The 22,164-nt window shown below is 39.9% G+C and overlaps 1 protein-coding gene across 3 annotated transcripts in view; it reads left to right on the top strand.

Moving 5' to 3' along the window:
• FGF14 (fibroblast growth factor 14) overlaps positions 1 to 22,071 on the top strand; it is a 412,461-nt gene extending 390,390 nt beyond the window's left edge. For all 3 annotated transcript variants that reach the window (XM_035900110.1, XM_009644537.2, XM_035900111.1), the window contains 2 exons: positions 19,149 to 19,347; positions 21,935 to 22,071. In XM_035900110.1, the coding sequence (XP_035756003.1) occupies positions 19,149 to 19,347; positions 21,935 to 22,071 (336 nt within the window). The remainder of the gene's footprint in view (positions 1 to 19,148; positions 19,348 to 21,934) is intronic.
• The last annotated feature ends 93 nt before the right edge of the window (positions 22,072 to 22,164 follow it).

Genomic DNA, 22,164 nt, shown 5'->3' with positions numbered 1-22,164 from the left:
GGCTGCTCCATGCCCCATCACCAGCCCCCTGTTTCCCCTGCGCTGGGCACCTGCGTCCCCAGCAGGAGCCAGGCTGGTCCTGGAGAAATTGCCTTTGGTGACATCCCTGTAGTGTCCTCACTGTCTGAGCGCTTTGTGCTTAAACTCAGGGCTTTAATCGACTCCAGGGCCTTCAAAGGCCACGCTCTGAGGCCCCTTAAAAAGTCCAGGGAAATGAGCGTAAGTGAATCAGCCAAGGTTTATATTTTCACTACCTATGTCGCACTGTTATTCTTCACTCCTAAAATTTCAAAACTTTACCTCTGCTTTGTAACCCGATGTAAGTCAGGCTTGAGTCAGTCTGATGTTTAATAGATACACAAGCTGAGGCACCAGATAACTCTTCGCTAAAAGGTATCCAGACTGTGGGTGTTGTACAAGTCGTGAGCCTGAGAAGTGTCAGGCAAGAGACAGACACCGTGTGGGTAGAGAAAGGATAATTTTTTTCTCAAATATTGCACCTCTTTGCTATTATTGATCAGAGCCAATAATGAAATACCTGCAATAGCATTCTGGAGGCAGTGATAGGTCAGAAAAATAAAGCAGAGGTGTTTTTCCTCCCTTTTCTTTTGTAAGCATGACTCTATTTACTTAATTTCAGTTTCTAAAATAGCTTTGCTAACACGAATTGATCGACTGAGGCCAGAGGCAGATGGCACTCCCCTGGATATCATCATGAGCAAATACACTGCTCACTTCGGAGCTCTGAAGAAGTGGTTTATATAGAACGCTGCCTACTTTTATAGTCACAGGCTGCAAAACATCTCTGGTAACTTAGTTGCCCTATGAACATATCCTTTCACTTTTCAGATCTAGCTGTGTGTCCTGCATGCATTGGAAGGTCCACAGCTTGGGAAGAGAGCTGGCAAAGCAGGGAGATTTGTATTATCCTGGGGGATATTCCTGGGGTCAGTGTCTCTGCTGGCATCACCCAGAGCACATGCAGGGAGAGTGATTTTTAAAAAGAGAGGAGTGGCAGGAAGATTCAGCAGCTAAAACATCCCCCTCCTGGTGAAGAGATGAGGCAGAGCTGCAGCATGTCAGACTTGAGAAGCAGGATGCCCTCAGGCCCACCAGTCCTATATGTTTAGCTGATCCCAGGTACATTTTTAATAAGGAAAATGGCCATTCTGCAATGATAAAATTTACAAGAAGCTCTGCAAATGAACCCTAGCACTTCACTGGATATATGGGGGGAGAGGTTTTATAGAACTATAGAATCATGGAATGGTTTGGGTTGGAAGGGACCCCTAGAGGTCATCTAGTCCAACCCCCCTGCAGTGAGCAGGGACACCACTAACTGGATCAGGTTGCTCAGAGCCCCATCCAACCTGGTTTTGAATGTTTCCAGGGATGGGGCCTCCACTACCTCTCTGGGCAACCCGTTCCAGTGTTTCACCACCCTCATAAAAAAAAAAAATGTCTTCCTTATGTCTAATCTAAATCTGTCCTCTTTTAGTTTAAAACCATTACTCCTTGTCATATCGCAACAGGCCCTACCAAAAATTCTGTCCCCATCTTTCTTATAAGCCCCCTTTAAGCACTGAAAGGCCGCAGTAAGGTCTCTCCGGAGCCTTGTCTTCTCCAGGCTGAACAACCCCAACTCTCTCAGCCTTTCTTAATAGGAGAGGCGTTCCATCCCTCTGATCGTTTTCATGGCCCTCCTCTGGATCTGCTTTAACATGTCCACGTCTTTACTGTGCTGAGGGCCCTAGAGCTGGATGCAGTGCTCCAGATGAGGTCTCACCAGAGCAGAGTAGAGGGGCAGAATCACCTCCCTCAACCTGCTGGCCACGCTGCTTTTGGTGCAGCCCAGGGTACAGCTGGCCTTCTGGGCTGCCAGCGTGCATTGCCAGCTCATGTCTGGATTTTCATCCTTTCTTCCCCCAGCCTGTATTGATACTGCAGGACCTTGCATTTGGCATCGTTGAACCTCATAAGGTTCACATGGGCCCACTTCTCCAGCTTGTCCAGGTCTCTCTGGATAGCATCCTGTCCCTCAGGCATGTCAACCACACCCCTCAGTTTGGCGTCATCTGCAGACTTGCTGAGGGTGCACTTGATCCTATTGTCTATGTCATTGATGAAGATCTTAAACAGTACTGGGTCCCAATATGGACCTCTGAGGGAAGTATGTTTTCTATGAACAATATTTCTGGACCTGTTTGTTTATCCACAGTGTTTCTTTCCAGTTGAGCCCCCTGAATGTCTGTATGGCTTTTTCTCTGGATTTCTCTAGTCTCATCAGACAATTTTGCCCCATGCCCACTCCTCCTGTTTGTTCAGGTCTTACCAGACTAACTGCTGACCATTTTTTTTTCTGTTTTCCCTTTCTTCTAATATTGTCCTGCTTGCAAACTTTGTCCTCCAAACTCATTTAGTGGATTCACCTTTCCTTAAACACTGATGCTGCTGAAACACCAGCAGAAAATCTTTTCCACTCCATGCTAAATAGGTTTGTAACCACAAAAGCTTTGCACCTGATCTTCATATATGTTTAAATGGGGGCTGGTTTAAGTTAGATAGCGAAATGCCTAATCCTGTGTTGAGTGTTGTGCAGTACGTACAGACAGAACAGCATGGGGATAACAGTGACAACCTGTGGTGAAACGGCCCCTGTCCACTCCTGCGGCTTCATGAGGAGGCCTAACATTGGCAAGCAGGGCATTTTAGCTGCCTGGAAAGATGGGACTGTTTTTGTGAGTTTGGGGAAGATTGCCTCTGAGTAGATTTCTGTAGCTGTGTATTTTGGGCACCTAAATTCCTGGCCTGATTTTCAGAAGCGACGAGGCTGCTGAGAGCAGAGCAGGGGCTGCCCAGCACTGCGCAGCTGAATGCCTGGCCTCCAGCTATCGCTGCTAACACGATACTCTCAAATTCAGAGACTGCCTTTGAGAATGTTGACTTTAATCTCAATTTCCCAGGTTTTCCAAGCTATAAAATGTACTCCAAAGGCATTTTTCCAACCTGTTTTCTGGCAGTGGTGGGTGGAATTACTAGTAAAGACCTTTGAAGATATAAAGCTTAACAGAAATAAAAAGGAAAAAAAAAAACCAAAAAGAAAAAAGATTTTCTGTTTGTCTTCTTGTGAAAAGCCAGTCTTGTTATTGATGTAAATCATGCACAATGTAAACAGCATGTTCTGACTGCTGCGGACTGAGCACCTCCGCAGAAACTCTGAATGCAATTAGCAGTGGTTCCTTGTTTTCTCATTACTGATCTCATACAAGTTTATTCTCTGAAAGTAGTGACTGGCGTAGGCAGGTATACCCAGTGCCTCCAATTCTGTATTTGCTGGCAGCGTTGTTTTAATTGCTGCTTTTTTCCATGGGAGAGCTCAGTTCACAGGCTGCTGGTTTTCCAGAAGCAGCACACACCTGCACGCACATACGCAGAGGCAGCTCCCAGCAGCAGCAGCACTCGGCTTTCAGTCGCTGGCAGAGCATCGTTCCAGTGCACAACCTGAAGGAGAGGGTTTCTTCTTTGAGAAGCCTCATTTGGAACTTCACAGTCTGTTACTGGCAGCCAAACTACCTGCTCTGCACCCTGAGATTTCCCAAATGTCTTGGTGCTTCCCACTGAATGCTTGGTGAAATACCGAATCTGCAAGGTGATGTATTGATAAAGATGACTGGGTCTTATATACCAAAGAGATGTTGCATTGCCAGGAGTCCACACAAATTGTACCACAAACCAATCTCCATTTAAATGTGGATTAAAAAAGGAAATGTTTATTTTTTTACTTAAGAGTATTTGTGATTGTTTACAAACAAACAAACAAAAAACAACCCACAATTGTTCCTGCCATATTGTTTTAAGCAGTAACAGGTCTGATAGATGATCTTTAATTAGCTAACAAGAACATATAAGAATTGTCTTTTCTTCCAGCTCTTTGTGACCTTCAGTGTATAAACAAGTAACCCTGGATTAGCCGAGTGATATTTATGTACTAAAATATTGTAAATTATGCAGTAGAAAGTTACTCACATTTCCAAAATGTGGAGATGTGTTGGCTTTTTTTTTGCTTGTTTCTTTGCTTTTAGTTAGGCCAAGAGTACAAACAATTAAAAAGACCTGACAGGGAAACTTAAAAGGCAGGAGAAGAGGGGGTGTCACCTGCTGTAAGTTTTGTACTCTCAAGTGCATGTTCTGTTGTTTGGTTTCTCCCATAATGCCTCTGCAATCTCAGTTTTGATGCATGAAATACAGCAGCTCCAGCCCTCTATGAGCAGACTTGGTCTCATTACTGTTATTTTCCCACATCTCTATACTCAACCCATTATCGAAATCAGATATTTGAACTGAATAACAGGTAATAGTCCCTAAACTTAGGGCTTTTTTCAGTAGCTACCAAAAATCCTTGCAAATGAATGGAAGTGGCATGAACAAAGCACTGAGGAAATACCACTGATGATAGGTTAAAACTCACAGTTAAATTTCTCTTAAAAAAAAAAAAGGAAAAGAAAAGAAGAAGAAGAAAGAAAACAAAGCAGCATAACACAGAAAATAGTTTGGAAAATATCCCATTTATTCCAGTCAAAGCTCCCTTTCTTTGTCCACTCTTTCATTTTTCTTCCACAAATCACTGTTTTTACGCATTTTAAACTGTGTCTGTGTTCTGTCCTTACTTTGGCTCTTGGAGATCATGGACACAGCAAGCGTGTTTCTCATTTACACTTTATTCCACTGCGGAAACAACCGCTTCTGTAGGCTTGCCCCTTCTTATAAGGAGTGTGCCAGTGCGGCAGAGGGCATGGTTAGAGATGCGGTCATCCGGCAGTCCCTCTGGGCCATTGCGAATTAGCACAGGTCAGATCAGCCCTGACATCCATTGAGTCTAACCAGCTGCTTCAGTCCCAGTCGAAAAGTATTTGCTTGCCTCTTCGGTGGAGCTTGTGCATCTAAACCTCCGAGTTAAAGGCTACAGTAAGATTTAGTAGATTCTAATTCTATATGGAAGAAATTTACTTTTTATTATACAGATATACACAACTGATTCCTTTGCTCCCAAGGCCCTGGATGGTATTTTATTTAGGTATTGAATGACATCTTGTCTTATCATATTTTCTGCAAATGAGAGATGTGTTTCAACTCTATTGAAAAGAAATTAAAAAATGCTGCAGAACAGGAAAAATAAGTCCCCTTTCCTCTGGTCCATCTTTCTTTCCATATGGTGAAACATATTTGTGAATCATATGCATGGTGTTTATTTTTCACCCCCTGCCTCCTCTAAACAGGTGCAAATACTTTTGTGAAAAAAAGAAAAAAAAAAGGAAAAAAAAAGTCCAACAAATCTGATGTCTCCTTTTCTGGCTGCCTGTTTCAAGTCTGTTTGGTTTAACTTTCCTTTTCATGAGGATATAGTTGAAAAACATGTTTTGTAAGGAATTGTGAGCAGCAAGGAAAAAAATCACCTGTTGACTATGCAAAGGCAGCAGCATGGGGAATTTTCAGGGAAAAAAGAACACGTCCATCTCTATTTCTGTATTTATACAAGCATGAGGACCAAATTCAGTTGTGATGAGTAAAGTATTGAAAAATAGACTCATACATAGGCTTACATGGGACTGCTTGTATCTATCTGGACCAATGTGAAAGCTAAAAGAAATGTAGAACATGGAACAGAAAAGAAATGGAACAGAAATGTAAGACTAAACATTGGTGCTTTATTTGCATCTTTGCTTAATTTTAAGAATTTACTGAAATAATTCAGTAGGAATGAGAGCAAAACACACATGCAGTTTTGATACATTTTACGAATGCATGCCATGCAATGCCTTTGGGATACAGTGGGAGAAACTGGAAATCCAGATAAAGCTGAGGATGAGAGTTGTGTGTTTATAGCTCAAAGGATGAAAGTATAAGCAGGAAGTTAAATCTTTGCCCTGTTCGATGTCAGTTTGAGGTCAAGGTAAACAGATACATTCCTCAGCTTATGTGGGCATGGAAACAGCCGTGCAATCATTGTCACATTCTCAGGAAAAAGGAGTTTATACGGCCTGCAGCAATATTTTGAATATGCTGATGGTTTGATATTGTGGGAGAACGAAAGAGAAAATACAGTTCAAAAGGTTCTTTAAAGACTTGAAGGAAATGGACAAGAAAAATGGAAGGTGGTTCAACAAATACAAAAAACCCACACAATCTTGTAAGCAAGGAGGCACAATATTACAAAAGCATAGCCAGTGTTTGACAATGTGACAGCAGTCAATGAATTAGTTTGCCTATCAGGAAAAGTAATTACAAGGAACTTTGCTCTGGAGGAATTAATGCATGGTCTAGTGGTGGGACGCCTTTTTCTTTTCCTTGCTAAGTTTTTTTTTTTTTTTTGCTCCAAGCTTTTCTCAAAATAACAAACTCGCTAGACCTGTTTTTGATTCTGTTATTTTGTTTTGTTTTATTTTGCTTTGGTGGATTTTCTTAATGTCTGTGAGACCTGTGCATGTACAGAAAAGAAGCCAGCCATGTAATTACATATTAATAAAAAAAAAATATTTTAAAACAACTGGTGGGGAGGAAGGACAGAAAGGAATAGCACCTGAAAACCAAGTACGGCAATTTTGGTGAACTTCTTCTGTGGGAAGGTTCTTGTCTGCATTTCCCTGCTTGGGGATAAGCCCCTGGATGGAGCTGTGGGCACAAAGGGTGAGGAGGACATTCTGGCCAGAAGAAATAATGCCTCGGCAGAGGCACATTTTTGAGCATAGGCTGACCACCATGGCTAAGGAGAAAACAGAAGCTTTAATACAGGCAACAACTGCAAACATCTTCAGGCAGAATATAAGCAATGAAAAAAAGTGTAAGAGGAAATTTATGTGAATTATCAAGGACCGCTGGGGTCTACACAGCCTGGGACTAAGTGATAAATTAGTGCTCATAACCCACAGATAAAGTAATTGCTCTTTGAAAAGGCAACTGAGATCAAAGTAACTTCAGAGGCATCACCACGTATCAGCTGGGGGTAACCAAGTCACTGGCTGAAGTTCAGGTTGTTTCCAGCCTTTCTCAATTGTCCCTTGCAGTTCAGCATTTGTGTGCAGTATGGCTTGACGCATACCGTTCTTGTGAAAGAAAAATATAAAAAATGTCCTCAGCTTTGGTGAACCAGTGAAGAACTGTGTTTCCAAAGGATTTGGAAATCAAAATACCTGATATTTTCACCTCCATAGTTTTTGCTTCAGAAATCAATAAGCTGCCTGTAAGACCTTAAAACAGTCTTTTCTCTGCATTCAGCAGTTTGCTTCTGGTTCTTACGGATGATGTAGTAGGGAACACCTTAACATGTATTGATTGTGTTTCCTTTGCCAGTCAAAGGCGGGTTACAGATTGGCTTACTCTTTTAAGTAGGCTATAGTTTTGACCCTGATCCTATGCCTCCAACTGTTTTTATACACACTCTAACAGCAATATGTTTTCTAGCTCAGTTTATCTTTACAATTAGCCACTCATGTCAATAGATAATGCATTTTTAATGCCACGTTTGCAAAGAGGAAGATCCTCCATTCCTCAGGAAAGTAGGTGATGTAAATTCACTTCCAAGCAGCAGTAAAAGCAACTGTAATATTGAGTAAAACCTTATTGCTTTCTTTGGAATATATTCACCACAGATGAGCGTCTTTGCAAAAACTGTTGTGTGTGTGGTATGGTATAATGAATTCTGCTAGTAAGCAATAGGATATAGAGGAGTTAGTTGTCCCATTAGAGCAGTGTAGACACCAAAAAAAAAAAGTTATTTCATTTTTCTTTTGCAGTATGCATTCCTCAAGTGCAGATTAGAAGGGTTAAAAGTTGGATATTTGTACATCTCATTATTCATCAGGATTGTTCATGAGTAGATTGAAGCTGCTGTAGGATCAATATGTTGTTATCCATGCAATATTAAGCTTTGACTTTCCACGGGACAGCTATAGGAATGTGCTATAATAGACAACGAGTTAGGTAGAGGCTTGAGAGCAAGGGGCTAACTGATTTTATGGGAAATTGTCAGATTTCTAACACTTTGAGCAAGTAGTGGCATTGATTATCACTCGGTTGCCAACTGCTATGGATAAAAATCTTGCTTTGTTTATTGTTGTTATGTTTAGCTATTCGCTAAAACTTTCCAAATATTTTTTTCAGTTCTGCAATTCATGTTGTAACATTGAGGGAAATGAAAACCTCTAATCCTTTGCTATCACTCTTTATGGGTCTTGCCAGACATCTATATATTTACATTGTTCATAATCAACCTTTATAAGTTCATTGCTAAAAGAGGAATTTTATCTGAGCATCAGGATGTATCTATAATCATCCTGCTGTTACCCATCCATAACAAAAACAAGCATCACAGCTGAGTGTGTGTTAGGAGTTGCATGTAATCATCTCCTATGTAATGAGATACATTAAGTTTCTGCTTTTTTAAACATATAATGATATATGCAAAAGTGTCTGACTCGTTTCCTGTTGGCACTTCTGACTGGTTAACAGTGTGATGCCATTCTAAAAATACCTTTTAGTGGCTGACATTTTATATCCCATTAATTGTTTAGTTGAAACAGGAGACAGAATGGATTTTCTTTTGGCTTTGGTATTGATTCACTATACAGCTTTTGAATGTTTGGGTGTGAATCTCTGTATTTTAAGGTTCTTCTGATAATAGATACTTGGAGTAACAGTTATGTAATGCTGTGAAAATTAAATAACAACAGGAAAATATTTTTAGATCTCTGGATGAACTGAAATATATTAAGTGAAAATAGATTTTTTTAGTGAAAATTACTGTTTGCATGAGATAGTTACATAAAAATATTTCCTGCACTTGCATTTCACAATACTAGCAAGAAATTTAGGATTTTTGTTTATATTCATTAATTTCAGGATAGGCAACTTTGCTCTCGTGTTACCTTTTCTGGACAGACATTATGTGGTGGGCAGCACTCTGTTGGGTCATACGCACATTGACTTTTCATGTTTAAGTGAAACAGTGCTGTAGACATCCATCTCCATGAAAGAATGAAAATGCCCAACCAGAAACAGTACAGAATATTTAAGAGTGTGTCAGCCTGTCAGGTTTTGGCCGTCTTTAAGTTCTGATGTCCATCATTTCTACCTTCTCATTGGAAAAGGAGAGGAGGAAGGAAAACAGAGGATGGATTTCGGGCCCTTTGTCTTCACATGTCAAAGCTGCTTTGGAAGGAAATGAGGAAAATGTGTTGAATATTTACAGCAGTGCTTCCGCGGCTGAAGGACAAAGCTGGGCAAAAAGATGTACACTGGAAGAAGCAGAGAATTCCTCTTTTTCTGCTAAAATATATATTTGCTGTATACCAAAAGTTAAGTAAAGAACATCTGAAAGTGGTCTCTGTTCCCTTTGCTTCCCAGCCTTCAGTGGCCAACTGCAGCTCATACGAAACAAAGAGAAGACTTGGCTAATGTATTTCACAATTGATTATATTTGTTACAGAATGGTTTTGCCTTGCATTAGTCTCCTCAGACTGAGGTTCCTCTGGGTTTGCCTCTCGTGTTCTTCTTATGAATACTCAGCGTAAAACAGCAAAAAGATGACAAAGAGACATTAGCAAGGAGTTCATATAATTGACCTACCCTAATTGCTTTTTATTCATTCCAGCCCCTGTCTTTTATAATAGTTGATTCTCTAGGTGGTATAATTCATGCACTGAGAGGTCATAAAAGAAGGCTGCAAGCAGAACAACAAGTTCACAATGTATAGAAAAAAGAAATAAAAAAAGTACACTAAAGTTGGCTACTTTCTATAACTTGAGTGTTCTTGCAACTTCTAGCTTCTCAGCTTGTAAATGACACCCATTTAAAACTTTCATAAATTCACACATCTTTTGGAAGGAACATGTAGAACTGAATGAGTCTAAAGTTTACCTTACAAAATACCTCTGAATTTGCATCTATTTATGTTTACTTTTGCATTTGTAGACAGTTATGGACATATCACACTATCACGCTCAGGGAGGTCTGCAAATACTATGTAACACCACCATATATATGAAAATATGCCATTGCATCTGACACTGCACAATAGTAGCTAGTTATAGCTAATTAATGCTAATATACCAGTCATGCAGTGGCAAAAACTGGAGTCAGTTTTCTGTATCTAACATTTCAGTATATTGGAGAGGAGCAGAGATTTCATTTGTGGTAAATGGTAAGAAAAAGTCATCCTCTTTTGTTCTTTTGGGGTACTTGGTCATTTTAATAACTATATTGCTTCTTTTATATTATTTGAGGGATTTGGATTACAGAAGGTTGTCTACAGTCATGTAAGTGTCTGGATAAAACTGGACCAAAAAATTCCACTGTCATTTGGCAAGGTTCTGTCTATATCCGAGAGTACTCTGCATTCCTCCTGCATTATTCATCCAGGGACAGAATGGTGGATTGATGGGCAACTGGATGAGAATTTCTTCGCCAGTCCATCACGGTTTATTTCTACAGCTATGTTGCTACATCCTTCCTTTCAGTATCTTAATTTAGTGCTGTCCCATTTTTCCTTTAGCACTGACCTTTTCTATCTGAGAACCTGGTACTGTCTACAGGCTGATGAATTATGGCTGTTCTGAGTGGAAGTGACCAGGAAAGATGGGCTGGTTTACCCACGTTCTTCTCCAAAATGCCCCATAACAGTACTGGAAGAAAATATTCCCTACAACACACGCAATTTCTCTTAGTCATGCCTTGGGGCATGTTCCTTTCATATCGATACTGGATTTCTTTAATCACAAATGCCGTACAGGAGATAAAAGATGTCTTTCTGTGTTGATGCAGCAAGGAGTTATAGTTGGTGTTTAAGCCAAAGCCTTAAAGCAGATTTTTACTGCAAATTTAAATCTTAAGGGAAGCTAGGTGCTGAGGGTTAGGTGGGGAGGAGATTGTGCTCTTGAGAAAGAATATCTCATTTCACTGGTACAAGGATTCTGGCTGCATTTCCTTTAAAGCCAAGGATGTACTCAAGCCAAAAAATACACATTTCTGTGGAAGTTCAAAGCGGGACTGAAGCAGAAAAATTACCTCACCCTCCTTTTTATGTCTGTGGGGATGAAGGTGGATATTATACTTGACCACATGCTATAATGTGTGATGGCTGTCAGTGGGCTGCAGCCCATTCTAAATCCATAGTTACAAATTTCGCTTATCGCTAATATTTCTAAAATTCATTTTGCTTCTTTATTCAGGTGAGGCATCATTTTTTTAGCAGTTCTTCTCTTCAACCTTTGTTGAAGTATTATAGTTTTGGCACATAAATACCGTAAAGACAGTTTTAAAAATTAGTAACCTTTTGCAGGCTGCTCCCCCAAACCTTCTTTCGTATGTTTTTGAATTTAAACAACCTTGATTCACTCACTCCTAATGTGAGAGTCATGATTCAGATCTCCATGATGGGCTTAATTTCAAAAGCATTAGTTCCCTTTTGGAGTCGAACTGCACAACCTTAAATAACATGTATCAGAAACGCTTATATCAAGGAACTTTTGTTCTATTTCAGCTATGTCCCACTGTGTTGATGACTCTGAATTGTAGGTATCCGTCAAAAGAACATAAATACCCGAGCACTGCTTGTGATGTAATATTAACTTCTATGTGGATGGGGAGAGAGATATATGAGACTTCTCCTGGCTAGTGTATATAAGTAGTAATTTGGGATCATTCTTGAAGTCATTATTTAAAATATGCTTTTATCTGACATCATTGTTTAGTCTTGCAAGCAGTAAGTTTATGGAAGTGATCAGCATGTGCGCTGCCTTCCATACAAAATATTATTGCCTTTAATCAATTATAGTTTAATATGACCATAGCTGCTAGTTGTAAGCAAAGCAAACTTTCTCTTATGAAACAAGGAAGTTTTTGTAATCCAAGCTGTTTTATGTTCTGTTTCAATCTGGACAGAAAATGAAGCCAAATTCAGGCTGTGATCAATACCATCTTAAACACACGGAAATCTGTCCAAGCTATTTTTTGTTAGTTTGTCTGCATGTATGCTATGTGGCTTTTATTCATGACCTCATTTTAGGTGTTCATGAATGTACATGAATAAAATAATTGCTACATTATTAATATTACCAGTCATATCCCTGCTAATTAGAATCCCAGTTAAGTAAGTGCTAAAATTTGCAAGAGCATTGATTTACATTTACTTTTGCCTAAATTTAGTCAAAAGTTGTGGTTTGTTTCTTTACAAGCAGTGGTAGTCATGTCTTCAGGCCTTTTAAAAAGTAAATAAACCCCTGTGTTAGGAACCTAACAGAACAGAAACAGAACAGGAATAACACTCGCTCTGAAGAGCCATTATTAGTGTTTTCTGTCTGCTGTAGCCTATTAAGGAAATATTCTGTCTGAAGACTGTGGTAAGTGCATGAACGGACTTCTGAGCATTGGCTGCTTTCATGGGGCATCTGTAGGATTTGCAGGTTCAGCTATTACTGCTTTTTATTTTGAAGCTTTGTTAGTAAAGTCACTGCAAGGTTTGTAGTATGGCAGCTAAAGCCTCCTCTTCCTCAATATCTTACTCAGCCATTTTACACATAGAGAAGTCTGCCAGCTTTGCTTGTTCTTGGTTTTGTGTTTAAAAATTATGTTTGTATTAGGGGGCTTTTAGGCCCAGATCAGTTAAATGTCTTCTGAACATACAGGGAATGTAATATCAATTTCTCTTTAATCCATAAAGTACTTGTTGCTGGGTTTTCTGCCATTTGAAGAGGAACTCTTGAACAAGATAATTTTGAACTGTAGCCATTTGGCCAGCTTAAGAGTTGGAAAAAAATGGTGCTATGGATGGGAAATCTTGGGTAACTTTTTTATCCTCTTGCACCAGCATTTGTCGAATGGGTATACTGTAAGAAGGTAGTCTAACTCATCAAATTCAATGTGCATCCAGTCAGAGAAATATCAATTTAGGTATTCTCCAGTTCTCATGTGCAGGTGAAGCCTCAAGCTCTTACAGGTCTTGCTGCATAAATATGCCTATGATACAGCCTTTTGCCCTTCTACAGCACTGCATCAGTTTTCTGGGATCTCATCATTTCACACCTCAATTACTCCAGCATCCTCCCCCCTGCACTGAGAAATCAGTGCCACCCCCACGATCTCCGTTCAGAAGTCTGTCACAAAGTTCATTTCCCAGCTTCATTATTTTAACTGTATTTCTCTTCTCTTTTGAGTGCCTTCTCCTCATTAAACACAGACTCCTCTTCAAATTTAAGGCCCTTGTTCATGAGTCATTTCCAACCTTTCTATCCACTACTAAAATGTCACTTCCTTCTTTTGATTCCTGTATTCCTAGCCTCTAACCCAAAAAAATACCTTTGTGCTGATGCTGTGCTGCTTTTCTCACTTTGCAGAAGTCTCCCATAAGCCTCCACAGAGCTAGCAGTGTCCTTTCTTCAGTCTCTCCTAAAAAATCCTTTGTAATCATTCCTACAAAAATTGTTCAATAACCAGCTAGTACCAGCTGATATCATTGCTCGGATGATTTGGGTTTTTTTTATACTCTGTATCAAGCTCTATTTGCATGGAAAGATGTTCACATCAGGCAGACTCCACTTGGCCTGGACTTCCAAAGCACTGAAGTCCTATTCCATGACCTGGACTTGAAAGTACAAATAATAAATAGTATTAAACCAGCATTATTCTCAACTGGTCTTCAGCTCTGAAAAGGATCAGTAATGAGGGTTTTTTTACTGTGCTTGGTTAGACTGGCTGTTCCTCTCCTGGCAATCTCTTTGAGTTTGTCTTGCAGTTGTGTTTTCTGCTTGGCACCATGGAGAAGCTGTAGGTAGTTCAGCCTGCAGCTGCGCTGCTGGTGCCTGGTGTGATGAACGAGTCCCGCCGTGCCCGTCTCCAGGGGAATCCACTGCCTCCTTATTTGCTGCCGGCTACAGTTCAAGAGGCTGACTGCTAACTCTACCACTTCTGTGAGCTGTAACTAGGACAATACCCTCCTTCCCTACCTTTTAGAATAAAAAGCAAATTTATAGAGGCTTGAAAGGTCAGGAGTAGAAGGCAGGCAACTTTTGTAGGAGCCCTTGTCCTTGGATCTGCCCGTTTTGATGACCACGGTAGAGCCATAGTCTTATGCTCTCCCTCATGGTGTGGAGCAGGTTACTTTTTGTTCAGCCCCAGCAGTTCATTATTGATTGACTTACTGAACAGAGGTGTAGTTTAAAATTGCAGGTGTTCATGTAACTTTTAAACAGGATCTAGAATCTATATGGCTGGCTGTGTTGTCATGGTAGGTTTTACTTTGCAGCTCTTTGGTTCACAGCATAGGTGTCTTGTCCATAACTGCATAATGGCCGGGTTAGGTTAATGGTTGGACTTGGTGATCTTAAAGGTTCCCTACCTTTTAGAATAAAAAGCAAATTTATAGAGGCTTGAAAGGTCAGGAGTAGAAGGCAGGCAACTTTTGTAGGAGCCCTTGTCCTTGGATCTGCCCGTTTTGATGACCACGGTAGAGCCATAGTCTTATGCTCTCCCTCATGGTGTGGAGCAGGTTACTTTTTGTTCAGCCCCAGCAGTTCATTATTGATTGACTTACTGAACAGAGGTGTAGTTTAAAATTGCAGGTGTTCATGTAACTTTTAAACAGGATCTAGAATCTATATGGCTGGCTGTGTTGTCATGGTAGGTTTTACTTTGCAGCTCTTTGGTTCACAGCATAGGTGTCTTGTCCATAACTGCATAATGGCCGGGTTAGGTTAATGGTTGGACTTGGTGATCTTAAAGGTCTTTTCCAACATAAACAATTCTATGATTCTGTAATTATTTCTTCTTTCTGAGAGCTGTAGTAGCAAAAGTCCGTGTTTTGTGGGGATTATTTTAAGTGAAAGGCCATGGCTACAAATGGATATGTGCAACTTCATTAAAGCTAGCTAAATTGCACAGACTAAATTTTGAAAGCCCAGAAATTGGAAGTTACATGGATAACGCATTCAAGTATTTTTATTTACTCAATGACTTGTGGGACAGTGAAGTTTACCGTACTTTGATTTTGAACTATATCCTTTTGCTAGTGTGCCATATTATTGATTAGCATGGAGGCCTAGCTTCATCAAAGAATCATTAAAATCATAAAATCATTTAGGTTGGAAAAGACCTTTAAGATCATCAAGTCCAATCATGTCAGACTTCAGTCTCTGATTGGCAGAAAGATGCTACTTGGTAAGGAATTCGTCTCAGTTGTCGTCTGAATTGCTTTCCAACAATCCTTGTATCTCCATGTTGGCAACACAGGTAACCTCAGCTCCTTCATTCAGGCACTCCTAAGTCTGAGAGGTGGATAACGGCTCTTTTTTCTTTGGTTCATTTGTGTTTTGTTCTTAAGTGAAAGTGGATTCCACCACATGACTCTCTGAGCTAAGGCTCCGCTCTTATGACGTAATATCGCAATGCTGAGTTTTGGCAATGCTGGTGGGGACCCCAAAACGAAGAACTCCCCAATGACAGAACTTTTTGATTCCAAGAGGTTGAATGCACAACCTGTGTGTTGTGACACTTACTAATGCTACAGCAACCGGGAGAATTAAAACATCTCCAAATAGGACTCACATCAAGCAAAAGCTTGATGGGAAGCTGGCAAAAATATCCAAGTGAAAATTCTTCTCAGCAAGATGCAGTTTAATACATCCTTCACTTCTCTAGGACCCAGGAAGCTGTATCAGATTGCAGTTTACAGTCAAAACCCACTCCTGGCGTTTTGGAAATTGGCAGGTGGTATACACTTTATTTTTCGAATGTTGCTTTGAGAGGAGAAAACCACCTTTTATGTAAGACTACAGGTTAAATCTGGGAACTGACCTTGGAAAAGAAATCCTGAGCACAAGTTCTTGTTTGCAAGTCATGTCTGGTTTTGCAATTTATTCATTCACTTCCTACTACAAATTGTAAAGACTGTCCTGGGATCAAACCCCAAAAAGTCATTCTTGCAGGGACGGTCTAAATGATTCGTGTCAGCCAGATGCAGATTTGGATTCCTTCAGGATGGATGCAGATAGACAGGTAGCCCTGGGGCCATGCCCTCACCATGAAGTTGCTCTTAGAAAATGCCATTGTGCTGCCTTTCCCTCCAGCAATGGGTTTGAATAAGGTCAGCTGTGGATGATTTTTTTTTACAGTCAGTGCTGTTAGCACATTAGTCATTTTCTGAGAGTTATTACTGGGTTGAGTCTTAGGTATACAGACCTAGATTTGGCCTAGGTACATGCAGAAACAGCATTTTAGGTGCCATGGCTGCTTTCCTGGAGGTGCTTACAGCTTTTCAGCCAGCTGAGATGGTGTCTGAGGAAGGCTTTAGATGTCACTCTTAACTTAGAAATACTCAGTTTCCACCTGAGCCCCAAGGGAAGGTGCCCATTTCAGAAGTCTCCTTCTGAGTAATTCTTCCCTCAGAGGAACTGGGGGATGCAGTTCAGCATAGTCATCACCAGGTGCCTAATTTTCATTCACGAACACTCTCCACATTGGTGGAGCTATTAACCTGCTTTAATGTAACATACGTTTAAGTGAGTTTTTGACTCAGAGTGTATCCAAGGCAGAACTGCATACTGAGTGAATGCAAAGCTATCCAAAGCTGTTACACTACCCAGACATCTGGAGTAGGATAGCTGCAGTACTTTCAGGCAGAATATAGTATTGAGGTTTGGCTCTTCCTCGTATGCTAAAAAAAATCAGCAGACTATTACTATGCTTTTCATAACTAAAAAACAGTAATGATGCCAGTTTGTCCAGTCTTATCAGTTGGCATCTGGGAGTAGCCAAGTAATTGTGTTGGTATCATCATCCATTTTTTTGACTTAATAAATACCTACCGTTTCATATGCTGTGCACTGTCAGAAACACTACTGTACGTGACAAAGAAATGAGAAAGAGCCAGGTCTGATTCAGAGGTGGGGCACGATTTGAAGGAATCTTGTTTCAGTATCCTAATGGATATTGTTTGGAAAAGCATACAAGTAGCGTTTATGGGCAGCCAACCATCTCTAGTAACGGAGGAGCAGGGAACGACGAACAGCTTTTGTTGACAGCAAAAAGTGGGCATTGGCTAGGAAGTAGTGTTTATGGTAATTGAGCTTTACAAGGAACTAAAACTTAGTGGGGAACGTGGGGGGTAGCGTTTGCAGTGAAGCAGGTAATAAGGCGAGCTGTGGAGGCATTTCCTGATTAGCATCTGCTCTTTCAACAGCCCAGGAACATGACTCGCATGCGAATGCTTGTGCTAGGCTTTAACAGGCATTCCCTCTAGCTTGCCACCCTGCCTTCTGGTTTTGTTTTGAGTCTCCTTGAGCCCTACTGTGATTTGAAATCAGTGGAGGAGAAAGGGGAGTAACACAAACAACAGAAGGCTTGGAACAGGGAGAGAAAAAGCCCCATGGCAAAGGAGAAGGGGCAGTTAAGGTATTGAACGTCATTAGTTTTCACTGCCTCTAGTACAGACTGTATTTGTATTTCTGCATGTGTATATAAATACAGCTGTGCACATAGGTGGTAAAGAAGCGGTAGCACTCGAAGATGGCCATTGCACACCTCAGAGAATATTTTTTGCATCCTGTAAATGAGCGTGACCTATAGACACTAAGTGTACTTGCTCACAGAGACAAAGCAACCTATTTTAGGGCAGGTTCACAAATTATTTTGCAGCTGCTGCAGCAACTGCTTTTAGTCTGTGGCTGGATAAAATACACTAATTCTTTATATCTGAGGTTAAAAGTTAATTCATAACTGAGAAAGCTAATAGTGTGCCTGGTATCCGTCAAGACAGCTTTGGTTACTAACTTAAGTCATGGCAATACAAATACTGTGTACCCCATAACATTAGAAGAACTTGGTTGTGCACTAAGTGACATTTCGTGCAGATTCAGAAAAGAACATCATCTGTGCTTTCTGATATAGGGAACTGCATCTTTACGGACTTCGATTTTCAGAAAGGACATCTGTGACAGAAACAGCTGTGAAATTCTTGCAATACATAGGCAGCTAGGGATAGCACAGAGACCCTGAAAACACATTACCTGCTGAGCGTTCAGAACTGCACGGGGCTGGGAGAAAAAAGAAATTTAAAAAAATAAAGAAAAATACTGTGAATGGAGAAGTGAAAATATATGATGTTTCCAGATTTTTACTTCTTGGGAAAGATAACTGAAAGAAATATAAAAAAGAGGACTCCGGGCTGAGAACTTTGTGCTCTGAAAGCTTAGCAAGCTACCTTCCACTGTCCCACATCTGCCTCCTCCTTTTATGTCTTATACCTTCCACAGGTTTCAGCAGGTGGGTCTCAAGACAGAAAATCACATTCACACAGGATCCTAATTTCTCGTGGTATTTTAAACGTAATTTTATTTGTTTATTACCTTGCTGGGTTTTTTGAAGGATTTTGGTAAACTCTGCCTCAATATATATATTCACACTGTTTATTTTGTTGCTGTTATTAAAAAAATATTTAAGTTATTATTTGGCTACTGGGGGTTAACCTTAGTAAAGGGTTTAGGACAACTGCTCTGTTACTGAATGTGACTTCTGAAAAGCAGTCCGGTTTGGGGATGAACGCTGAGGATGTCAGTAGGAATTATTTTTCTTTGTACAGAAATTTGTACGTCAAAATAGTATTTTTCTGTGGTGTTTCAGGCCATGTGGACTCTAGGAAATGACATTTATTGTACTATGTTGGTAGCAGTTTTTTAAGCATCAAATATTAGTTGTTATAAACCATAGAGGGAGTTTGTTGCATTTAGTATGTTAAAATGGAACAACTGTTTTCTCATTAATGCTATTTTAGCATAGACTTTCTTCATCATTACAAGGAGATCCTATCAGAAAAATAAATGCTATAATAATTATGCCTGTATTTTAAATATTGTTTTTATGCCTGTGTTGCTTCCTCTCTACTTTGAAAATATACAATCCCTGTTGCACAGGTGGGAAAACAGAGGCATCCATGGGAGGTGAAATAACTTCACCTAGATGTTGTCTACAGGAAGGCAGATCTCCTGGTCTCAAAGCAGAACCTTATTATAAGTCACATATTAAACTTATCAAGAGGTATTTGTAAGCTTACAAAACTGAAGGCGCACTTCACAGATATCATTTAACATTTACTTTTCCTCCCACAGGAACTTTTTACACCGGAGTGCAAATTCAAGGAGTCTGTTTTTGAAAATTATTATGTAATCTACTCATCCATGCTCTACAGACAACAGGAGTCTGGGAGGGCCTGGTTCTTGGGGCTGAACAAAGAAGGGCAGGTCATGAAAGGAAACAGAGTGAAGAAAACAAAACCAGCAGCTCATTTTCTACCCAAGCCATTGGAAGGTGAGGTTCAGTCCATTGCTGGCAGGTCCTCCTATAAATCTCACAAGAAGAGGAGGGAATGGTTTCTAAAATACCCTTTGTGAATGTGCGTGCCCCACTCAGGGGCCATTCCAAATGACAGTCCCCAGGATTCATGGAGCAGTGTTGTGCTTCGGCATAGTGATGCTAGAAAGGGCATACGTAAAAACATTTTTTCTAGGGATTAAAAGGTCATTTTGCAAGAAAAGAAGTCTTTTGTGGAAGTGCATTATGCTGTTTTTAAAATATTCTCTTGGTAGGGACAAAAGCTGTTGTGAGTCTTGTCGTGGGAAAATAGTCCTTTCATTAAGCAGAATGAAATAATGGCTATTATAGGATAATTGGGAGTTATAAAGGGAATGGATGAAATGTCAGCATTTCAAAATAAGAGCTTTCTAATATAAAACGCAAAGGTCTCTATAAAATAAATCATACTATATTACTTTGCCAGTTGATGTAATGCACATAACTTGTGTAAGTTGGCCTTTAAACCAAGATAGAAGCAAATAAAAGTCATACTAACCTTACACACTAAAATGATGTCACACATTCTCTGAAAAACATGTTCATTTCCATCTTGGAACTTTTGGGTTATCCTGTGTATTCTGGAGGCCTTTATAAACCTCTGCTGCCTTTTGCTTCTTGTCCTGATGGCACTCCAGATTTCATTGATATTATTGCTGCACGTAGCCTCAGTCATTCTGAAAATTGTCTCATTACTTAACATCTGAAAACACACAGCTGAGTAACTCTTTATCTAGCAGTCCCATTTCTTTTAACATTTAACTTAAATTTTCTGACTAGAGGATCAGTTTTTTAAATGTTTTAGGGTTCCATCGTAAGGAAAGAATCTGAATATTCCTATGTTTTAACTTCATATTTGAACTCAGGTTGATGCTTTCGTGCTTCCCTCCTCTTGCAAAAGCTTACAGTATCTTCATGAGCTCTCACCATATTGACACTTTACATGTCAATCCCTTTGTATTAAATTATAAGAATTGTAGGGAGGGAAGGCCAGTACATTTTTAAAAGCAACATCAATTCATATGGATGAGGAATCAAGTGACTTTTTCCATTGTTTGCATGGTCAGACTCTGTCAAAATAGCTTAGACAAGGCTTAGAAATAACGTGCTTTACATTGCCCCCGAGAGTCATCAAATAGGACAGCTCTGCTGTATAATTCCTTACTTTATAGTTCCATCTCATGTTATTCAGCTTAATATTTTCGTAGGTCACGATGTTATTTCATCAAGCTCTTTTAATTAATCAGCAAAGTGTCCTAAAAACAGTTATGGGGGCACTCTGAAGACATAGATCATAACCAGCCTTATGCACTCTAGAGAAGATGTTTCATTTCAGACTTTCAGAAGCCATAAAAGGATTTAGATTATGTCATTGGAAATGTTAGAACAAGTATTTGATTAGTTAATGATGCTATGGGGCCCTTCATAGTTATTATGAAACCTCACACCATTGGAGATCAAGGTCAGTACTTTGATGCTCCTGCCTCCTACTCTAATTAGACAAGGGATGAGGGGATTGCGCTCTCTATGGCTGCACACAGTCAGTCCCGAAATCATGGTGTGATGATTAATTCCTTTGACTGCTTTGACATCTCTTTTAACGTTGCTCTGATATAAATAAATGCTAGTGAAGTTAGGTATAAGTGGAAATATTACCTGATTCAGTGGCATGGAAAATGAAATTGAATTATCCAAGAGCATTAATCATTAAGGCAGCTTAATGCTGGAACTGTGTAATTGAACACATGTATTTTCCTCAAAGGATTTAAAGTGGTTAGATAGGGACTGAAGCCCAGGGGAAAACTTTTAATTCCTCTAAGAATTCAGTGAACAGTTTAATTTGGAGTTTTCTGCACTTCTACATTCAATGGAGATCAGTGGCTACTGCATACATTTTTGGAAAGGAGGAAGAAAAAAACCCAAACCTCTTGTGTACTCTCCGCAGCACTGTCCTGGACATTTCTTCAGTACACACCTGAAGAGATCATGGCCAAGCTCCTCAGATTTGGGAGACAGATGTACAAATAACTTCGTAGAACTGGACCCAAGCCTAGTCTTGCAAAGTGGGACTAAAAAAGAACACTTAAGACTAGACAGCTGTGTCGTATGATCCCATTTGTTAAACACCATCTGTCTTATCATATTTTACTTCTAAAAACTTGCAGAATATTTATTTAAGGGGTGTGTATATATATTCATATGTGTGTGTATATATATGTACATTTTTGCATGTCTGCCTCATGCAAAGACAGAACAGTAGTTTTTAATCTCCAAGGCTTCTATAGTTTCCATTAAACAAGCAAGCATACAGTTTCCTTCTGTGTTTTTAACTCCGATACAGAAGTGAGAAATTTGGAGGGTCAAGCAAAGCTATCAGTCATGCAAAACAAGTGACTGTCAAAGTAAATAGTTTCCCTCGCATGCAAGAGGAACATGGATTATATTACTACAGTATCAGTTATTGTAGAAAATTAGTCCCATTCAAGATGAGCTCTTAAGTAAGATACATTCTTAAGAATTTTCCTTTTCTCTTTTCTCCCTGCAGTTGCCATGTACCGGGAACCATCTTTGCATGACATTGGAGAAACAGTGCCAAAGGCTGGGGTAACTCCAAGTAAAAGCACAAGTGCATCTGCAATAATGAATGGCGGCAAACCAGTTAACAAGAGTAAGACGACATAGCCAGATCCTCACAGGTGTTGTGACTTACTGAGTCCCGAGTACAGTTGAGCGATTTATCCTTGCCAGACTTCCCCTCTGCAGTGTCTGTGGATC

Source organism: Egretta garzetta, unplaced genomic scaffold (assembly GCF_000687185.1).
Source record: "Egretta garzetta isolate BGI_Z169 unplaced genomic scaffold, ASM68718v1 scaffold548, whole genome shotgun sequence".
Lineage (NCBI taxonomy): Eukaryota > Metazoa > Chordata > Aves > Pelecaniformes > Ardeidae > Egretta > Egretta garzetta.
This window is presented reverse-complemented; position numbering and strand designations above follow the sequence as displayed.